The sequence below is a fragment of the Agelaius tricolor genome, unplaced genomic scaffold (assembly GCF_023055355.1).
Source record: "Agelaius tricolor isolate 1412-34295 unplaced genomic scaffold, bAgeTri1.0.p SCAF_4, whole genome shotgun sequence".
NCBI classification, from domain to species: Eukaryota; Metazoa; Chordata; class Aves; order Passeriformes; family Icteridae; genus Agelaius; species Agelaius tricolor.
The window spans coordinates 17632828-17655111 of NW_027269264.1; the positions used below are offsets into that span (position 1 = coordinate 17632828).

The 22284-nt window shown below is 41.7% G+C and overlaps 2 protein-coding genes across 9 annotated transcripts in view; one reads left to right on the forward strand and one right to left on the reverse strand.

Annotated features, from left to right (window-relative positions):
* Window positions 1-6496, forward strand: part of SHC3 (SHC adaptor protein 3) — a 59639-nt gene extending 53143 nt beyond the window's left edge. For all 6 annotated transcript variants that reach the window (XM_071424774.1, XM_071424773.1, XM_071424776.1 and 3 more), the window contains one exon: window positions 529-6496. In XM_071424774.1, the coding sequence (XP_071280875.1) occupies window positions 529-657 (129 nt within the window). In that variant the 3' untranslated portion in view covers window positions 658-6496. The remainder of the gene's footprint in view (window positions 1-528) is intronic.
* Window positions 6497-10685: 4189 nt separating this feature from the next.
* Window positions 10686-19698, reverse strand: S1PR3 (sphingosine-1-phosphate receptor 3). 3 transcript variants are annotated; one of them, XM_071424770.1, is made up of 2 exons: window positions 19594-19698; window positions 10686-14440 (listed from the first exon to the last, which is right to left on the reverse strand). In XM_071424770.1, exon 2 carries the CDS (start codon window positions 14257-14259, stop codon window positions 13114-13116), a length of 1146 nt encoding a protein of 381 aa, XP_071280871.1. In that variant the 5' UTR covers window positions 14260-14440; window positions 19594-19698; the 3' UTR covers window positions 10686-13113. The 3 variants fall into 3 exon arrangements, with proteins under 3 accessions (XP_071280871.1, XP_071280869.1, XP_071280870.1); XM_071424768.1 differs by lacking the exon at window positions 19594-19698 and adding an exon at window positions 19384-19514; XM_071424769.1 differs by lacking the exon at window positions 19594-19698 and adding an exon at window positions 19172-19323.
* Window positions 19699-22284: the final 2586 nt, after the last annotated feature.

Below are 22284 nucleotides of genomic sequence, written 5' to 3' on the forward strand. Positions count from 1 at the left end.
TTCTGAAGGCACAGGGATGTATGTGCATCGTAGGACAAACCCAAGCTAAGCACATATGGTGGATGGATCACTTTCTAGGAAGAGAATTTTTGAGAGTGGAAGAAGAAAAGCACAAAAATGCTGAAGTGTACGAAGAAGCTGTTTTCTGACATATCTGGCATGATAGCTCTTCCTAATTAAAAAGGTACAAACATCTCAAAGTAGGTAGTCCTTTGAAGAAGAAAAATCTGACTTACAGTGAAACAAAATCATGAAGAGATGTTTTCAAGCAGACCTATTCAGAAAGAGTAATAAGAGTAGGCTGGTCCATGGAACTGCATGCAAAATATTTATTTGGTGAAAATAGGGGGAGTGAGAGAGAAAACAGAAGCCACACTGCATAAGTGCCAAATTTCCACCAATTTTGATGGAAGAGAGACCAGTTTCTAAAATATGATTTTGTCATTTTATTCTTAGACAATTTTGGTGTTAAGCTAAGGGAAAAGTACCTTACTCTTTAATCTGTCTTCTTGCATCTTTTTTTTGAAGGTTCGTACAAAAGATCGTGTCTTTGACAGCATAAGTCATCTCATCAACTATCACCTTGAGAATAATTTGCCTATAGTTTCTTCAGTGAGTGAACTCTGCCTGCAACAGCCTGCTGAAAGAAAACACTGACTCCAGATAACTCTTTTAGTTATTGCAACTTGCAAGCTATAACTCATAGAAATTGCAGATTTGAAAGGAAAATGTACATTAAAAAACCCCCACATAGTCACATACATTTCACAAGTATGTTTTAAATTTAAGAAGCCCCATTTCATATGGTCCACTTGAACATTTTCAATGCTTTATGTGACATGAAATCACATCAGAAACCTTTCTTAAAAGTAATTTCACCAAAATTGTTCAGATTCTCTAATGTGAATGTTGATAGTGTATATACACATTATATATATAAATACAGTATATATTTATATTTTTCAAGTCAGTCTGTTGACAGTATAAAACTATCTTCTGTGCCATGTGTTTTTACCAAAAGAAAAATAACAAGTGTGATTGTTCAGATAAAAAAATAAATTCAGCAGTCTCAATTTCTTGAGAAATTTAATATTACAAATCTTATTTCTGATTTTACCTAAGAAGCACAACTATGGGGATTACAGATGGATTATGCTAGTTAACCATGGAAGGAATCTGAATTCAGTAACTAGTATTCCAACTCAGAAATTTAGCATAAAATGTTTTTTAAAAGCATTATTCACTGTCACTGATATCAAAAGGATTTTATCTTTCTGACGTCAAGTTTGAATTCTTATATGATGCTATTCAAACCATTTGTATCTTACTTTAACAAAGATTTGGTGTGATCTCTATGTGTACAAGGTGTGTGCTTAGATTTTTCTAATGATATTGTAACAGTATACTGTAACTTCAATTTTTTAATTTCAGTGCTAAGGTTATTTATGAGTAGTTCTCCGCTTATGGTGAAGATCTAGGTGTCCTTGAACTAACAGTCTCAAACAAGATGTTGCATACTGATTAGACAAGTTCAAATAACTTGTGTTTAATAGGCTTAATATAAGATGTACATGACTGTTCAAAGACATATCTGAAAAATCTTTTCTTCTTGTAAGCAGTGAAAACTCTCTGAACTCAGTGGTCAGTTTTGCAAATGATGTCACTTGCATTTACTTGCCAAAGCATAACTTCATTTTGGCCTTCAGCAAGTGATAGGCATTGGGAATATACTGTTTTTCTCTAAATATCAAGTTTAAAAAATACACATACAATAAAGACACATTTCTGGCAGCAATGCCCTTGACTTTTGGTACTGGGAAATGCTTTAAGGGATGTTTGTACTGTTCACATTTAAACATTATATAAAGTTATTTTCCCATTCTATGAATCTTATTATGAGTCAAATTCAATAGACTCAGTTCCTGTAAATGCAATGATTGTGCCAGAGTCAAGATTTAGCCTTCAGCAATCCAAGGTCTTCTCTAGCACCAGTCTCTCAAATCAAATCTTCAGACCTGATTCATAAAAACTCAGCAGGGTAAGTCTAGGTTAAGTACCTGCCTACCCCACAGTATACTTAAAGTTACATTTGGTTCTAAGAATTTGAAAATTTGTCACACCATAATCAAACTGACTAAATAATTCACTTAGAATATATTCAGCAGGACTATCATGTTAAAATTCCAAAATAACTTTCTTGTACCTTCTGCTTTTAAATATGGTGAAGTTGCAACTTGAAAGTTTGATTTTGAGCAATCTGAAAACTGAAAATTATTGAGACACCGAAGACTAATCATGCACCTATGTAAAAATACGCTTCATTCTGTAACTAGGACAACCAGAAGCCAAACTAAGACATTAGTGAACCAAATGCTTGTGATTAATTTTACTAAAGGTAGTTATTATTTGATATTTCTAGGTCTGAATGGTAGCTGAGAGCTAAGGAGAGCGATTAAATGCTGAATTCAACCCAGATCAGTACGGCACTGCATTTAGTGGAATTCTTAAAATTTTGTTTTACTAGGCTGGGAGTGGCAAGGAAATAGGAACAGATCTTATATGCCAAAGTAGTATCCACCAAAATGACTTTGAGAGTCTCACAAAATGACTTTACTTACCCATGTCTCACCATATTCCAGTTTAAATTTTCTCAGCTGCCACTTTTTTTCATATATAATGCTTGTTATTCCATGCTCTAACCTTCCTGTAGCCATGACCTGGGAAGTTTTCACTGTGATATCACTACCTATAAGAGAAGGTGTCTTTTTATCTTCGAATATTGCATATCATTTCAGTTAAAAGTCTGTTGCATAACCCTCTTAGGTGTCTTCAAGAAACCCACCTGCTTCCTATGTCCATTTTGGATTCCTAAATATCCTGAAAAAATGTGACAAGATTTGGGTGTATGAATTTAAGGCACTAAATATACACCAAAATAGATATCTTAATTTTTTTACTACTTTCCTAGCTGTAGCTTTAATAACTTAGCAGCCACTTAGCTGCATGTTTTGGAAATTAAAGCTGATGCCAAGGAGACACAAAATGAAACTGCTTGACAGAAATACTGAATTTCCCAGACTATATTTCACAAACCGTGCCTCCAGGGGAATGTGGCTATTTTGAGCTGCTCTGTCAGCACAGCCAATTTGCCCTGCTCAGCATATCCTCTGGTGATGCAAAGGGTGCACACATCGTGCCTAGATGCCCTGTGTTCGAGACAGCAGCACTGCGACAGTGCCTGCCCACACGGTGGGCTGCCAGCACATCCTGCCTGGCCACACATGAGCACACAGAGGCTTTTCTACATCACTGGGAGCCACACAGTCTCACAACTGTCCAGAAAGGAAGAGCATGTGTGCTGCTCAATACTCTGTTTGTGGATCCAGCCATGTTTTTGTCTCTGTTGCTCTGGTGGATTTGGCTTTCCCCTTTATGAAAAGGGCAAATAAACTGTAAAGCTGTTTGGATAGCGGCTCCAAACCAGTTGTCATTAGACCAACTGGTTTCACCAAGAACTAATTGAACCTGCTAGAGTGGCTGGGCTCACTTCTGTGAGGAGCCAACGCTGCCACCAATTTAAGAGAAGTAAAGGTAGTAAGATAGATTTAAATGCTGAGAAGTTAGCTGAAAACCTGACAACTGACAGCATAAAAATGTGAGTCTTTTAATGTTCACCTCTGGTTTGGAGTACTTCACCTTTTTGATTATTTTTTATGCAATCTCAAAGACTAGATATTTGCTTGTGGTAATTCACTACTTGACTTCAAGAAGTGGGATTTTACTGAATGAAAAACATTTCTAGACTCAATAGAAATCACTGAGATTAGGTGATATTATAGTATCTTTTGTTGTTTTTCCAGTGAATAGCTGAGAAGTCAGAACTGGAACTCTAAATATCCTGCAAGACTGTCTACATTGGTTTTGAGTCTTATCTGATTAACAGTTTTGATTTCAGTCGTGTTGCAACTATAGGAATCAATGACTAAACAAAGAACACTTATATGTTAACCATGTGATTTTGATTACTTTTTATTGTGGATCTAGACTAATTATTAAGCTAATAGAATTCATCCAATGTTGCTGGCAGTGATAGGCTGCACATCTAGGTACACTCATGTTCCCAAACTATTCATTATTTCATATGCTTCAGAAGCATTGAAACCTGAAAATATGATCTGAAAACTGAATTACCTTCTGACAAATGGGAGTTTGCTCAGAGTGAGAAATTGCAGCTTCCCTTTCCTTAATGCAAGAAGAGAATGTTCAAACTAACCATACCTGGCTGGTCACCATATGAGAAGATGCAATTTCCATGGCTTAATGCCTGCCTTTTTTCCCAGTTATACAGTTGTTTCACTCCACTTCATTTCCTACAGGTTCACAATGGTAGGTAACACTGGTTCTGCCAAAACCTGTCTGCCAGATATTCAATAAAAGCTTGAACAAAGGACATAGTCCTGGGACCAAGACTTCAGTGCAAAATGTGCAAATGGAACAAAATGTTTTACAGTCTGGTAAATGTCACCTGCCAGCACTAAGTTTTCTATAGCCTATATTCATATTTTTTCCACACTGTGAAATAATTTACTCACATTTCTTATCACCATGGTCCCCAGGCATCATATGCAGTAAGATGAGGAGAATTAAAAAAAAAAATATATACTGTAATGTGATTGCTGCTGGCACATCAGTACCAGATATAATGTATTAATAATCATTAATTAATTATCATTAATTAATCATAAACATTTGATAACCATCAAAGTTTTCCACTTTCTAGAAAATTTGCAGTTATCAGAGGGATAATTGGAATTTGTGAATACTCTGAAAAAAGATTACAAATTCCAATTTCAAGACTTCTTTCTTAGCTTCCAATGTTTATCCAAAATAAGTAGAACCAAGAATTTATATTAAGTAAACCATAATCCATATTTGCATAAATGAAGTCTAAGATGAAGTAAGAGACATAGTTCCCTTTTTATCTGCCTGACAGTTTCAAAATATGTCTGCATAAAGTCTAAATTCAGACATACCTTAGTGTACTGTCAAAACTGCTTTGACTTACACGGTCTCTTTTGCTCTAGCTGAGGTTTTCACTCTTCACACATTCATGTGAATTTCAAAGCTGTCAAAATAGTTGGTGAATTTCCACTTAGTGCTCTGTGATCAGCTGGACTTAACTCTACTCACTCACATACAGTGTCTGTGGACCTTGGTCATATCTGCATTGGATGCATCTGGAATGAGGGCATGCCCATGGAAAAGATAACGTGGACATACAATTTTCCTGCAGTTAAGCAGAGGCTTGGATAGAGAATGAAAAGCTGTCTTGGGAGAGAAAACTTCAGGGATAAGAAATGCGAAGCCTGGAAACATGAGCCAGTAGGCATTTACACCACTAATGAGAATGGAGAGTTGTTGCCAAATTATAAGCATGCTAATTGGTTGATAGAGTTAAAGCAGAACCTCTGGGGATACAAAGCCTACTGCTCATCTCTTATTGAGACATTTATGTTCACAAGCCCTGATCTGTTCCTCTGCACACTCCAAAGTAAACATCTCCTAAGGCTTCCAGGGAGAAAATGCAGGGCTTTTTTTTTTTTTTTTTGTCTCAGTAATGGGGATAATATTTCAGAGCTACACATTTCTAGCAAAAGCACCATACAAAGAGAGAGTGTTTCAACCTTATTTGACAACACAACAGGTCATGGAAACCAAAAGAAGAAAGAAGCTAGAACTAGATGACTCATTCTGCTACCCTACTGTGTAAGAGAGAGTGCAGATGACTCAGAAAACAAAGGTAGCCTCAGAATTTAAGATTAAGATGCAGAGTTACACTTTATGTAGCTATCATGAAGATCAAATAAAGTCCAGGTCAAATGGAAGCTTTTTCCAGCAGTCCTCCTGCTTCTTCCATGAGGAACATGACATCAAACACACCCAGGCATACATTAATTCAAAATTACATTAAATTTTCTATTAAGTGAAGAATGTGAAGATTATAATTAGTATATATTTGTGTCCTTTTTGTCTGGATTGCTGTGATAACTGCTTCTTAGTAAAGTCCTGCAGAGTTAAAACTTGAAAGAAGCTAGGTTTCTTCTTTTGAGGTCAATGTTTTTCTTTGCATTGTGTGGGCAGCAACAACAAAATTAAAAAGTGACTATTTTGCTGTAAAAAGAAGTTTTATTGTACAATTGTTATTTAATAATATTTATTACTTTTAGAAACATTTTTAACTGAGAATTGCAGGAAAAATAATGTATGTGGAAATATTGTGATAATTTATATTCCTAACCACTTCTGTGAATCTCAAGTCTTTGCCTCTCTGCTGACTGTGATATTTTAGCTTTAGAGACAAATTTTGCCTCTGAGGAAGTCCTTGAGCAATGTAGTTTGGAATATAAGTGTCATGCAACTGTTTTCTGATTATTCAGTTTGTATATGTTTAAGCAAAGTAATAAAACAGTGAGCACTATTACTAGATTGAAATGCATGTAAAGTGGGCTTGAGTCTATTCTTTTAAGCTCAGGTTCCTTAATGGAGTTTATTTGCTGGGTTTGGGATTGGGCTTGGGAGCCCAATCTGCATCTTGTGCCTTCCAACCTGAAGGGAGGCACCTTTTGGGGCAGAATATGTGCCATTTCAAAAGGTTCACCTGGATACTGAATATTAGTAAGTCAATCAATTGCTCAACCCAGTAGAATCAGGGATGAACAATTTCAGAAGGCCAAATAGCACATGAGGACCTGGACCTCAGCTACAGTGACCTTACACCACCACAGGAGCTCCATGTTCTTTGACAGAGACAACACACGTTTGTTTTCAACAAATACTACTTTTGCAAAAACACGCAAGTGTTAACACAGGCCCTCCTTCTGAGCCAGATGATGCCCTGTCCTGTAAAGGTAGCTTTCCTGCTTGGCACACTGAAGAGGTGAGAATAGAAAAGGGTAGTGCACTCCATGATGTGTCCGTGGGGACTGGCTGCAAGGACAAGAGCAGCCCCTTTGTGTGCTGGGGAGAGGACAATGTTGTCTCCATGTCAGCAGGAAGCTTAGCTCTGCTGAGCTCTAACCCCAGTCCTCTTCCTCCACTGACCACGTCTTCTTGCAATGGCCCTTCCTTCTCTTTTAACCACTTGGACACAAGCTGAGCCTAAGCATGCCCTAGAAAGTCACACTGCTCTTGGGGAAAAGAAATGTAGCTCTGAATGCACCAGGGGCACCTGCAAACTCTGCATGCCTCTGCATGGTGCCTCCAGCCTTCTTCAGGTCCTGGGGGGCCACAGGACAACAGCAGAAACCCCCAGTCATTGCTGCTGTACCTGGCCCCCATGAGTCTGGCCACGAGAAGGGAGTTTCTCCAGGCCTAGCATGGCCCAGGTTCCCAGCTCCTGCTGGAAGTGTCCTTACTTGTGCTGGCAGGTGAAATGGCATCTGCAGGTGAATACCAGCACATCTCTGCTCAGAAGGAGCTGACTGCCCACTTTTAGGACCCAAGCTTTTTGGTGCCTGGCACTTTATGCACAGGTGTGTTTTCCATTTCTTTACTAGAGCAGTTGGAAACAAGCCTTGAAGGCAGCACAAAGTTTCACTATAGACACTTGCAAAATGTCTCTTTCCAGGGAGCAGCCATGCCTGGCATAACTGGAGCAGACTGCCCTCCAAGCAGATAGGCCAATGGACTGACCCTACTCCCAGAAAGCAGGGGCAAAGACTTCCTCCAGCTCTGGGGATAGCAGATGCAGAGCCTGCCACCCTCAGCTCCATAGCATTCACAGAATCATGGAATATCCTGAGCTGGAAGGGATCCATCAGGATCATCACATCCAACTCCTGGATGCTGCACAATACACCCCAAGAATCACACCTTGTGTCTGAGAGTCCAAATGTTTCTTCAACTCTGTGAGGCTTGGTGCTGTGCCCCCTTCCCTGGGGAGCCTGTTCCAGTGCCCAACCACACTCTGAGTGAAAAGCCTTTCCCTAATATCCAACCGAAACTTCCCCTGACTCAGCTTCATGCTGCTTCCTCAAGGTCTGTCACTGGTCATGATAGTGAAGAGGTCCCCTCCCCTCATGAGGATGTTGTAGATCACAATGAGGTCTTCTCTCAGTCTCCTCCAAGCTGAAAAGATAAGACTCAACTGCTTCTCACACAGCTTCCCCTCCAAATCCACATGGCCTCCTATTGGACACTCTCCAATAGCTTAGTATCTTTTTTATATTGTAGTGCCCAAACCAGCCCCCTGCACATAAAGTGAGGCTGCCCCAGTGCAGAGCAGACCAGGACAATGCCCTCCCTTGCCCAGCTGGCCATGCTGTGCCTGATGCACCCCAGGACAGGGCATTGCTGACTCATGTTCAACTTGCCATCAAGCAGGATCCTCAAGTCTGTTTCCTCACTGCTGCTCTCCAGTACCTCATTCTCCAGCTTCCCATTCCCCAGTCTACACACACAATCAGGGCTCAACCATCACAGGTGCAGAACCCAACACTTGCCCTTATTAAACTTCTTGCAGTTGGTGATTGCCCTCAAATTTATTGAGGTCTCTCTGCAGGGCCTCTCTGCCCTTGAGGGAGATGGCAGCTTCCCCCAGTGTAGTATCATCAGCTAACTTGCTTAGTATTCCATTAAGTACTTCATCCAAGTAATTCCTGGAGATGTTGAAGAGCAGAGGGTTGAGGATGGGACCCTGTGGAACCCTACCACTGACAGGTCCCCAGTCTGATGTCACCCCATTCACTGCAGCCCTTTGTGCCTGACCCATGAGCCAGCTGCTCACCCACCCCATGATGTGTTTATCCAGCTGTGGGCTGGACATTTTGTCCAGAATTCTGAAAGAGATATTATGAAAAGCTTTGCTGTAACCCCAAAAGATTACATCAACTGGCTTCCCTTGATCAACAAAGTGGGCTACCTTGTCATAGAACAAAATCACGTTTTACAAGCAGGACTCTTCCCTCTCATGAAGCTGTGCAGGCTGTGACTGATGAATGCATTGTCTTCCAGGTTTTCAATACCTCTCAGAATAATCTTGACCATGATTTCACTGGGCACTGAAACAAAATTGACAGGCCTGTAGTTTTCAGGGTCCTTCTTCCTACCACTTTTGAAACTTGAGACAACATTCTCCACCTCTTAGTCAGCTGAGACCTCTCTGGATTCCCAAAACCCCATGAATATAACTGAGAGAGATTTTGCAATGCAATAGCTCTTTGAGGATTCTTGAATAAATCCCAGTCAGGTCCCATAGATTTGTAGGGATCCAGCTGGAGCACCTAGTCCCACACAACTTCAGGGTCAACTGGGAGTTGATCATTCTTGCAGTTATGGTCCTGGAAGCTCAGTGCACAGAGCTTTGGTCTGTTATCCGTGTTGAAGACAGAAGCAAAGAATGCATTAAATACCTCTGCCTTGTCCATGCCCTATTTGTGACGTGATCATCCTCACCCACAATGGGCTGATTTTATTTCTAAGATACCTTTTGTCACTGATATTGAAGTACCTCTTTTCATTGTTCCCTACATTTCTGGCAGCTTCATCTCCAACTGAGATTAGACAACATGAATTTTCTCTCTACACTCCCTACACGAATTTTGTCCCAAACAGCATCTCAGTATTCTTCCCAAGTCACCTGACCTTGCCTCCACTGGGGACACACCTCCCATTTTAGTCTCATTTCCAAGAGAAGATCCCTGTTCAACCAACCCTCTGGAGTACTGCCTTCAGCCACAACACCCAGAGTTTAAATGAATGTTTTCCATAGAAGGCCAAAACATTTTCAAAATTCTTTGAAAAATGACTGTTACTTGACACCTTTAGTTTTCAAAATGTGTCTGGTACCTAGTGATTTGAAAACATTCTCTAAGACTGTTGGCAATAAAAGACTCTTGGAAAGCAGATTGTAAAAACCTTTATTTTCTCCATAGGTGACAGGATTTGCATTTATTTAATAATCCATAATCACAACAAATATTCCAATTCCTTAAATAATATGAATTAAAGGCTTTGTAGCCTTTGCTCCATGTAAAACCAACTGTATGCTCAAATCAGCCTTGGATAATAAAAGGTTAGATTCTGGGAAGTGTTTGAAGGAATTTTCTAATATTTTAGGGTGAAAGAAGATATTCTCCATCTTTTTTCAGCTTCAAGATATTCTCCTTCTTTTTTCAGCCTTTGCTCCATGTAAAACCAACTGTATGCTCAAATCAGCCTTGGATAATAAAAGGTTAGATTCTGGGAAGTGTTTGAAGGAATTTTCTAATATTTTAGGGTGAAAGAAGATATTCTCCATCTTTTTTCAGCTTCAAAGGTATGTGATCTTCCTGGCTGTTTAAGGTCCACTGCTGTTAAACTCTTGACTCGTCCTAATTTAAATTCTGCTCTGAAATCTTCCACATTCTAAGCCTTACCTAGTACTTCCCAATGGGGTGGACTCACTGAAGATTGTATTGACAACAGTTTTTTTCTCCAATCATAGTTTGTAATCTCCAAAGTTTTTTTCTCCAATCCACAGTTTGTAAATTGTATTAGCAGTGTTACATATGAAGCCATGAATCTTAGAAACCTGCTTCAAGTACAGCAGGCTAGTGAACTAACAAAATATCCCCACAGCTCCAAAATAAGAGAAGGAAATCAAAGTAGAACGAAACGGTTTTGTACTAACAAGCAACCACACGGCCTTTAACGGTAGAGTTCTTTGCATTACTTGTACCATGCATCAATATTGACAATAGCTAAGGCTAGAACACAGATATTAAATATCACTTTTATGTACATCTTCTTGGACTTAGGCCATCAAAAATTTTTATTTTTCATCTATATGATAAGAATCATGTAACATCCTTGACATGAGGGTTGCTGTGGGTTCAGCAACCATGTTTTCTCAAACCAGTGTGTTCCTAAGGCCTATCTGCTCTACAATAGCGAGGAAGCTGACATGTGCCACCACTCTGGCAACTAACACAAGTACACAAATATTTGAGCTTACAGTTTTAAAAGCCACAACTTCAGGCGAGAACTTCCACAATACAGCCCAATAGCAATGTAAAATCTAAAAACCTTATCAAGCCATGCAATGCAATGTCACCAGTTCTATTTCTGAAAAAGCTACAGAGCCTGCAGCCTGTATCTACAATCCATATAGTTATATCATGCTTACCTTGGTTTAGCTTTTTCTTCTTCTCTAAGTGCACTGCTTTTCAACATTTTTGGTAGAAATTATTTCATATTTACTACTCTCTTTCACAGTTATTTCATTCAAATACAATTCTTCTTTGTTCTTATACACTTTTCTACATTTACAGACTATTAATTTGTAAAAGATAATCACAATGCAAACTTCTACATTTTAAAGGTTTTTGCTACATACAATAAACAACTTATACACAATACATATTTGAGAAGAGTCTAATGCTGCTGCTTTAAATGATTAAGACCACAGTAAAGCTAAGGATGAGCTCTTTCAGGCTGTGTATTAAAAAAGCCTCAACTACTTCTGATTGTGCATAAGGCAAAGTGTATTTTGAGACATTAAACACAAATCTTTGAAAGAGCCCAATGAAGTTAGATGTATACATTCTTACTGAGACAATGGGAACTTGTCCCAGAATTTCCCATCAAACTCCAATGAAGCCTCCAGCCATAAAGTACAATTGATGGAAGTACCACAGGCCACTTCCATGGGGACCTGAAACCAGATGTCTGTGAAGTCTTTACTGCTCCAGGACTCAGGAAACCACTCTGACACTCAACATCAACCTGTCCTCAGGCTGGTAAGGCGGTGATGAACTATAAAGTTGTTGTCAGGTTTCTCTGAAATGGGCTCTCAAAAGGTCAGGGCTGAGGCTCCAGGTCTTCCAAACTAAATAAACCTTCCTTCCAGATCCAAGGCAGGGTTGGGTATAAACGGAGATATGCCCATCAGCATGACCCTGCTGTACCACATCTTCCCTCTTGCATCTGCAGAAGTGTCCAGAAATGGTAGAAGCATAGGATCCCACTGACAGAAAAAGAGACATTGTCCCACTCGAAGAACTTCCCAGGGAGAATTTCTAACACAATCCCACACTGTGATAGGGCCTAGAAAGGAAAGAAGGAACTCCACAGGAACCCACTGTAGTTCACTGCTTTCTGAAATGATACGTCTCTCTTTCAGAACTGAAGGATCTCTGCTTAGGTAGTGCATTCACAATGTACACAGGTTTATATAGGTTGGACATACATTTTTAAATATATTGAAAATAGTAAGCAAAAATATATTCATTGAAACAGCACATACACTTGTTACACATGTATTGAGGGGTCACATTTTATCTACTTTAAATAGCAAATATATATCCTCTCTCAATGGTTTACTACTGCTCACTTAAAATATGTTGTGAAATGCCACAGTGACAACTGCCATGTTGTCTTTCACTAAACACGAGAAGTTTGAACAACAATGGAAAAAATAAAAATACTGCATTGATATGACTTGTTAAAGTTTCTGACAGTTAAAAGCTACTACTTCATTTTAAATATCCCCATTGAAACACATCTATTTGTACTATTAGTCACACTGTATACTGCAATACAATGTTTAGCATGTTGTAAACTTTTACCAATCAATGACTTTTTAATAAGAAATTGTACAAATATACAGCTATTTATACCACATACTTATAAGGCCATTAACACAACAGCAAGATACATACAGAGAACTATAATCACAAACTCATGCAATGAATTCTTCTCCCAGCTGGCAATAACTGGGCTCATCTTACAATTGTCAGCAGTCTTTAGTGAATGCTGAAGTTTCTAACAGGTTTTAATGATGTCTTGCAAGACTACGAGGTGCCAAATGAAGCATTAGCATGCAATGCCATTGTGGCACTTGATGACCTTAGCTGTGCATGGACTCTGTCTTGACCACTGGGTAGCATGAAAGGCTTTTTCTGGATCAGGCGTGTTACTGAATGAACATCCAAAGCAAATGATTGTTGATAAATAAGTTCTCAAAGTTAAATAAATGGTTAGTGTTTTCCCCTGTGATTGAAGTGCATGAATATTTAAACTACACCAATAGTTTAAACCTAAAAACACAGAAGAGTACTTGTCTTGAGTAGTCCCTTACTTACAGAAGTTTCCATTGTGAAATGGAGATTCATTTTTCTCAACAATACATGAGGGAATATTTATCGGTGGGAAATCTTCTTTTGGCTTCTGGGTATTGCTGCTGCTGGATTTACTTCGACTGTGTTCTGGAGTGGGTTGAATAGGGAAAGATCTGGCCACCTTGGATTTCACCAGGCAGCCACATACAAGGCGAAAGAAAGCCCGACGCATCTCCTTACTGGCCAGGGTGTAGATGATGGGGTTCATTGCGGAATTGATGACTGCCAGAGCAATAAACCAGTGGGCTCTGTACAAGATGGAGCACTCCTTGACTCTGCAGGCCACATCAATGAGGAACAGGATGAACAGTGGAGACCAGCATGCAATGAAGACACTAACAACGATCACAACAGTCCTAAGGAGTGCCATGGACCGCTCCGAGGTATTGTGGTTGGTGACATTACGACTGCTGGACTTTACCAGTATGTAGATGCGGGCATAGAGGATGACAATGGCAACTAAAATGGCTATGAAGATACTAATGCAGAACACAACATACTTTTTGGAGTACAGAGGCAAAATTGTTGAGCAATCTGGTAAGTTGTTTATACAGTTCCAGCCAAGGATGGGGAGGGCACCCAAGGAAATTGAAATAAGCCAGCATGTACCAATGAGAAGAAACACCCTGTATTTTTTATTTGCATCATAAGGCCTCATTTTAATCATGGTCAAGTGCCTCTCAATAGCTATCGCTAGCAAGCTGAAAGTGGAAGCTCCCAGGGCAACAAACATGCTACCTTCCCTAATGAACCAGATTGTAGAGGACAAGCTCAGAGTTTTCTTCCCAGACATAAGAATGTTTACTTTGTAAGCAATCCCAGCTAAAAGATCACAGAGAGCTAGATTGCCAATAAAAAAGTACATGCGGTTGTGAAATCTATTGTTTTTCCATATAGCAATCAACACCATCAAGTTTTCCAGGACTATGAAACTACATAGGATCAGAAATGAAATAGTGGGCAGGTCTATTTTATCACTTGCCTTTTCCCTTAAAATAAGCTTTCCTGTGTAATTATAATGCAGTGCAATAAGAGAGTCCACCTCTTCATTTCCTTGAGGGCTGACAAGAGCATCAGGTGGCATGGTAACTGCTGCCATCATTTATTTCCTGATGGATGCTGGATTTTTTTCTTCAGTACCACAAGAATATAGTTCCAATAATTTTCCACAAGAGGGAGATCAAGCCACGTTTCTCCCAGTGCTCCTCTGGGTAGGCCTTGTTTATCCTCACCTCCAGCACACCTCGCATATTAACTTGGGAGAGTGGCTCTCAAACCAGGCTCTGAAAATAAAATCAACAAATTCAACATAAATATCAGTGCCTTCCCATGTCACCCAGTGCTTAAGCTGCAACATACACCCAGAAGCCAGGGGTGAGGGTCTGTGACTGACAGGGCAGTAAGATCGAGCACTGCTGCGTTCCTCTCTTGGTAGCCGCAGATAAGCACAGACACAGCCTGGATGCAGAAATACGAGGGCAATGCCACTACAATGTCATAACTGTTCAAAGGTGTTTTCCCCTTACAAAATTTCCATGCTGAAAAACACCCAGAAGAGCCACGAGAAGGATTGGCAAACAGACCCAATGAGCCATAGTGTGCACAGTAAGCGCTCGCTGCCTCTCAAAAAGACCTAAGTGTACACTGCAATACCAAAAGACAGCCCAAACATCACTGCCTTCACATCAGTAGGGCAAACTCTATGCTTTTAAACCTTGTTCTTGTTTGCCATGCAGACCCAAGGTAGGAAAGATACTGAGAAAGTTGGTGTCAAGTCTTGATGCCAGTGTGCATGTTGCCAGTGCTTAAAATAACTTCCCCCAGTTAATGGTATAAATTCCTGCTATTTACAATTGAGAAGATGAACTGAAAGCCAGTCATCCTAAAGCCAGCCTCCCACTCAAATTAGATGGATTTTTAAAAATAAACACGGCAAGTCATATTTTTATAAATGTTGTTTTTCTTTATAGTTAACTTTACTGTTTTTTTCCCTTTGCATAGATATGCAGGACATATATTTAATATTCTTGGGTTTTTTTAAAAGTAAAAAATAGTTACACCGAATTTGACTTTCCCAGAAATCCTGATTTTCTTGGTTCACAATCAGTGCTCATGCCCCAAATATATGCACTGAGGATGAGCAAATGGCCAATTTTTCACTTTTCTAAGAAAACAAGGATGGAGATGAGGACAGAACTTGTTTCATGTGAACCAAATTTGTAACTTTTTTCTTTTTTTTGGAAAGGTAAGAAAATAATTGTACTGGATGGGAGGACACTTCTCATGGGCCCAAAATTAAATAATTTAGGGAACTTTTTAAGAGCTGGAGCTCCTGATCATAGCATTTATTTACTCAAGGGTCATGAACATTTTCCAGACACATTAAAGACACTTTCAAAGGACAGGTATCAAGGTAAGAAGAGATGGAAAAATATTATCTTTAAGGTCTCTTCCAACCCAATACATTCTCAGATTTTATGATTCTGTATGTGGATTTCTTAAGATCAGAAACACGTTTGAGCCACTAATGACCCAACAGACTGTTCTGGGCACTTGAGAAGTCAGAGATGCATTTTCAAGTGCCTTCTGAGGATGAGGGGAGGAGCAAACCACATCCCAGATGAAAGTAAAGTTATTTAAATGGTGACCCACACCCTATTTTCCCACCCTTCCTTTTCCTTGATTCCCTCCTTCAGAAAAAAAGTTATCTGATAAAAGCCTACAGTGAACTAACTTGAATTCTTTAGTATATTCGGGATGTTCTAAAATTACTTTCTGAGAAAATAATTTGGTGTTTTCCCACTGTTATTTCCCCATTTTAGTTCACAGATCCAAATTACTACAGCTGAAGAGGCCACAGGAAAAGACATCCAAGAAACAGAGTTGCTGCTTGGTGTCTTTGTGACTCTGAAGATGACAGCGATCACCTTATTTCTTTCCCAGGAGCTGAACTGGGTCCTTGAGCTGTTAAATTCTTTTCTGAAGCGTGGTAACAGTGAAGCTCTCAACAGAAAAACTTCACCTCAGCTAAGGTTCAGTGTAATTGTAATTCAGTTACAATCTGTGCACTGTTAACACATTAACTGTCACAGTCTTTCATTGTATTGGCTTATAACAAAATCCCACTGTGTCCATATGAATTGCAAGTGCTTTCCACTGTAAAATAAACAATTACATTTGACTAGAAAAGTATTTGTTAAGAATACTTCAACCAGCAATACTCACCAGATTGGCTGGTGACTGTCTGAGAGAATAATATTCCTGTCATTTAAGAGCACCACATGCAACAAAATAAATATTTCTTTAAGACATTTTCAAGTGACTTATCACACTCATCTATCAAAGTGCAAATACATTTCTTTCTATGAAGAAAATTATATGCCAGACATAGGAGTTTATCAGCCACAATTCAGCAGATGTAAAGTGTCATGACTGTACTAAAGGTAATGGCACTATACCAGTTCCCCTGGCTGAAAGCAAGGATGATGCACTCAATCAGCAGAAATCGTACAGCTTCGGCCACTGTTAGTAATTGCTTCTCTTAAAATTGCTATAGCAAACTTAGTTTCACAAAATTAAATCTTTGACAAGCTAGTAAGAAGGCAAGGAAAGTTGTAACATTATTATTTACCAGGACTCTTACTGATGCTCATAGAGTACCACACACAAGATGTTTAAAATTTAATATAAATTATGTAACAAATTAGAACTTATTTCCAAGTAATATCATTCAGCCATATCTTCTTTTGTTTACCTCCTGCTTTGTAGCCAGTAATTCAGAAAGCACATTCTTTATTTAACAATTAGAAAAATTAATGCTGGATATGCATTATAATAACAAGAAAGTTACAAGGCAGGTTCAGGATAACATGTGCCACTGCTTTGTGACAGCTCAACAATTTACTCCTCAAAACAAGTTTGCCCCAGTCACATACTAGCTGCAAAGTATGGACCTCAGTTCAAAATATTTAAAAAACAACTTGAAGGACCTGTCTGTGGCATGTTGCTTGCCCAGCACTGCCATGGTTAGGTACCTCAGCACCCCAGACTCTTGAAACCACTGGAAATGAGTTTTATTTCCTCTGAAGCAAAGCAGAGAACCCCCATTTCTACACCAGCAGGTACCACTAGAAGGTTAAACCTCTTTGCAGTGCAGGGGCAATCTGGCTGTGCTTCCTCATGATGTGCTGGCTAAACCAGTGATCGTAAATTACCAAATTAAGGCAGTGGTACAATGTCAAGAACCACAGTCATGCTCAGGACAATTCAGTTGCCTTCTCTAGCTATTTGGCTGACCTTTGTTGTCCCAGCTCCGAGGATGGAGAGAGCAGCTGGGGTCCAAGCTGTGAGCACCAAGATATCCCCCCTTCTGTGCAATCTCCTCACCCACCGGCACACTTTGGAGTTTAACCACCGGAGGGAGGTTAACGCGGACTCCTGCAGAGGTCAAGGATCCTGGAAGGGTCAAGCACCCTTTCCAATTAGAGCAGGGGCTCTTTTTACCATGGATCACATCACTGGTGGATAGGATCCCTCTGCCCAACACCCCATGAAAGAAGCAATGCTGTGTGGAAGGCCACAACCTCTTGACTTGCTCTACGGCAAGACATAGCTCCTCTATCTTCTCCAACTGAACCCCAAAGTGGTGCAGGTAGAAAGTCAGGGTCATAGCTCTCACTGGCTCCCCTGGCCTGCAACTTTTCTCTGGGAATACATAATTCCCAGTGCCAGAAGGCAACAGGGAACCTGTGGTAATCCTTCAGTAACCAGCTCCCTCCCATACATCTCGACTCTCCCTTTCCAGTGGGCTCTTTGGTCATGAGTCCTACAGGGAGCTGAGGGCTTTTGCCCTCTCACAAGTCACTGGGAACTTTATAGCTAGAAGAAATAAGAAATTTCTGTATTCAAAAGGTGAACCAAACTGCTTGCAATTGTCCTGAAGTCAAAGCAACAAATGAGAATAAAGTGAGCACAAAACTTGACCTTCTGCTACATACTTTTGCCTGCAGAAGAACATATACCATGCATTCAGCAGACTTGTAATTTGGAATCATATTTTCCTGTTTTACAAACAGCCACAAAGAGACTTGACCAAAGAAACCTGATGCCCTTTTACCACCACCGCCACCACCCGCACTGCAGTTCTCCCTCTGCTTCCATGTACAGCACCACATTTTGGCCAAAAGAGAGAATTTTAGAAACAGCAAAGGTTAAGACAAGAATGCTAATATGAAGTGAAACCCTTTTATATTTCATGTATCTGTAAAGCCTTTCCAAATGAAAAATAAACACATGTAGTTTATCAGGCACCCTTACCCTGGTAGTCTCATTAACAGAAAGAGCAGTTCATTTCAATACACATTTCCACTGAAATTAAACTGTGCTAGATGCAGATGAAGTTTAGACAATAAACATCTGCTACAGAAAAATGTCTCAGAGAACTCAAACAAACTTGCAGAAGATTTTTTTCTTAAGTGAATGTGCTGGCAGTTTACAGCCTCAGGAAAACAAATAGTTACTTTTCTTGGTTCTGGCTTTTAGACATCAGTTTGAATTTTGTAACGCCGAGTAGCACACATGTACACCTCAGAGGGGAGCTCCCGGATGGTTTAATTCGTGGTCGTTAAAGGGGAGGCATTTTGACTTCCTCCTCCGTCCCCCAGCGCTCCCGATACATTCCCCCCGCTCCAAACTTCAGTAACTGTTCTCAAATTTCCATTAGCGCTGCGGCCTGAGCCTTCTGGGCTGACAAACGTCTTGTTTAAGTTACCCGACGTGTCCGCCCCGCGATCGTCTCACACAGAGGACATCGTTCTACCCACGGGGCGTAAGGATCCCTAGACCCGGCGTTCCCACGCGGCTCGATGCCGCTCCGTGCCAGCCGCACACACCCCGAGCGGCGGCTTCCCGCTCCGACAGCCGCACCGGCACCGCACCTCGGCCGGGCCGGCAGCGGGGGCACATCCCGGCCAGGGGAGAGGGGCCGGGGCAGGCAGGGCGCAGAGCTCCGGTACCTGCTGCGTCCGCCCGCGTCCCTCGGCGCTCCGCGGCCGCCGCATCCGAACTCGCCGCCTGCGCGGCGCCGCTCGGGCCCCGGGGCTGCGCTGGGCAGGACCGGGACGGGCCGGGCGGGGCTGGGATCGCCCCGGCCCTGCCCCGCCGCCGCCGCCAATCCCCGCGGCTCCGCGCTCCCCGCAGCCGCCTCGCCCGGATACCCCCGACCGACCTTCCGACCGCCCCTCCGGGCTCTTCTCGGTCCCCGCGTTCGCCTGCCCTCAGCTCCTGCCTCTGGCACGCTGCTCCCGCGCCGCCGTCGCCGCCGGACAGGCTCCGCTCCCCGCTCCGGCGGCCCCTGCCTGCCCCCGTCCCGTCCCGTCCCGTCCCGTCCCGTCCCGTCCCGTCCCACCATGCCTCACCCCGCCCCTTGGCCGCTCACCGTGCCCCGTGCCCGGGGCAGCAGCGCCCCGGGGCTGGGTGCTGCTGGCAGGGCACGGCCACGGGGGTACCAGCATTAACCAGCGCGGTTAATGCTTAAACGGCGTTTTGGCCAGCCGGCGAGAAAATGCGAGGCGGCAGAGCCCACCGCCGAGTATTTATAAGGCCCAGAAGAATGCGAGGTGGAGGGTTACTCGGGTCGGGAGACTAGAATGTTCAAGTGAGGTTGTACGTACTCTACCTCTTCTCCTCTGTTTCTTTGTGTCTAGTAATGCGACCTTCAGAGAGCTTGAGTCGAGAGGTACAGGGTAAAACATTCAGAAATTCTCGGTAAAAGTACTTCTTCGGGTTTGACCCAGAACTGCTGATTACAGTACGCTCCTGGAAAGGTACCTCTTGACAGAGTTATTGAGTGAATAATAGCAGCCCAAGGACAGCGATAGGCACATGGATTGTGCCAGTGACAGGAGCAGCACTTTGAAAAAGAAGTTGGAACCTGGATCCCACAAGTGTCTTATTTAAATGTACTTGTAAGATGCTTGTGGGTACAGCAAATCTTTCTGTCAGAAGTGTGTATGATAAGCTGGCAAACAGAGGCACTACAGCAACCTTGCTAAGCAGAGGCAGATGCGTAGGGTTGCCTATCGTCTCACAGCAGTCAGTGTTTTCCTTGGGAGCCTCCTGTCTGGACCTGAGCATCATCATACTTGGAGTCATGCCATGGGCCTGGCTGTTGGGTTGCCTGCACTGCTGTTCTGCACAGAGGAAAAGTCCTGGAGGAAAGCAGAACTAGGCTTTTTATAGCCAGAAGTTCAAACTGATAGAGTAAATGGTTGTTCCTGTGACTGCTTTTTATCTCCTGAAGAGGAGTAATAGAACTTTTCTGGTTTAGGACTTTGGTAGGAAATAAGGACTACACAGAACAAAATGGTGGTAAAATTGCTTCCAAGCTGATGGACCTAATGGATATGGCCCCATTTAGCTATGGATAGGACTATAGTGTAATCTGTAATGGTCTTAGCCTTATCTCCTGTCCTCCTGTTTTGTGTGCTGTGTGAAAGCTGCTATCTTCTGCAGAAGAGGAGTGGAAAACTTTTTCCATGTCACGTAAAGGTACACACCACTCTTTGTCAAAGGGGAGCTCAGGCCTGTGAATTACTACTCTCTCATTGCTCTGCAAAGCCTTGTTCTACAGATTCCCTAAAAACCACCCTAGGAAGCTCTGTAGTCTTCTTGAAAGCCACTTGCTACACACCAACAAGATCCTGTTCATATATAGTGGATGTAAGTAGCCCCTATCCTGGCTCTGTGTTCTGCTGTTAATCCTTGTTATTGTCCCCTCTCTCCTTATTTTTCCTTTACTACCTTGTGGTTACTTAGAGAGGGGAGCCAGAAGAAATACTCACTCTTACCAAGCTGTCATGGACGAGGGGACAAGCTACTGCGATTACAAATATTTTTTAGCAATAGTTCCAGGAAGTGACAAACTGTGCCCTGAGCTGTCCTGCTGTAGTGGTTTTAAATTGCCTTCAGTTGGGCTTACCCCCTCCAGCAACCCACAGGAGTGGCTAGCAACAAGGTCCCACTGCAGTGCAAGGGAAGTGGTGTATGATGTTATTTCTGGCTGAGACTTCTGATAGTGTCTGATGTGGTGGTGCCTGAAACCACCTTGGCAGCAAAGCACTGTGAGCAACGCAGTCCCACCAAGTGAGAACAGGAACCTCATGCCCCATCTTTCCTATCCATCATAGGAAACTGACTTCATACACAGCTGTGCTGCAGGGGTGTCTGGTTCATCAGCAGGCATCTCGCAGATGCTCTTGACCCCTGTGGTTGCAGTGGCTGCTGATGTCAATGAAGGAGGTAGGTGGCAGGATACTGAAGGGCAAGCTGGAGGAGCTACCTAGGAACTAAGGGTGGTAGAGAGTCCCTGTTCAGAGGCTGCAGGGGATTTGCCAGTTATGACATCTCAGGCCAAAGCAAATGTTGGCAAAAACCTTCTGAGAGCTCAGCCTCTTTGGCAATAGCTGATACAACCCACTAGTTCAATTCCAAATGTCATGCAACAGCCAGTGAGGCACCCATGGAGAGCTTTCCACGACGATCTCAACCTTAAAACAAATTACTTTTTGTGGGGTAGAGAGATTAATGACTAAGAAAGACACAGAAAGAGAAGGCCAGGAGCAGTGATGAATTTTCATAGCAACAGGAGGTTAACAGCTCAGTTTTCTGAGGATGAGAAATCCTTTCTTCCCTGTAAATTCCTGAGTGATTGGGCAATCAGGATGAATAATGGGAAAGTACTATTTACTGATCTTATTGGGAGTATTTGACAGTGAAACTAAAATTGAGAACGAGACATTTGCAAGATTTGGAGGTCCTGAGTGACCTACTGATAAAATGCAGTATTCATTTCCATGCTGCTAAGTGAAACATAGGAAACCAATTCTAGTAATAGATGTACAAATTCGTGTGGAGTGTTTATACTCAGAAGAGAGGTCTTTGTGGATTGTCCTTAAAAAGAAACTGACATTCATTAACTATCAAAGGGAAACTGAATTCTAAGAATGAATAAGAAAGGAAAGAATAACAAATTGGAAAACATGGTTGAGCCCTTCTGTGAGCTTGACACGTCGAGTACCATGAGTGTCTATGGTTACTTCATATCTTATTCTGTAAAACACAAAAAAGC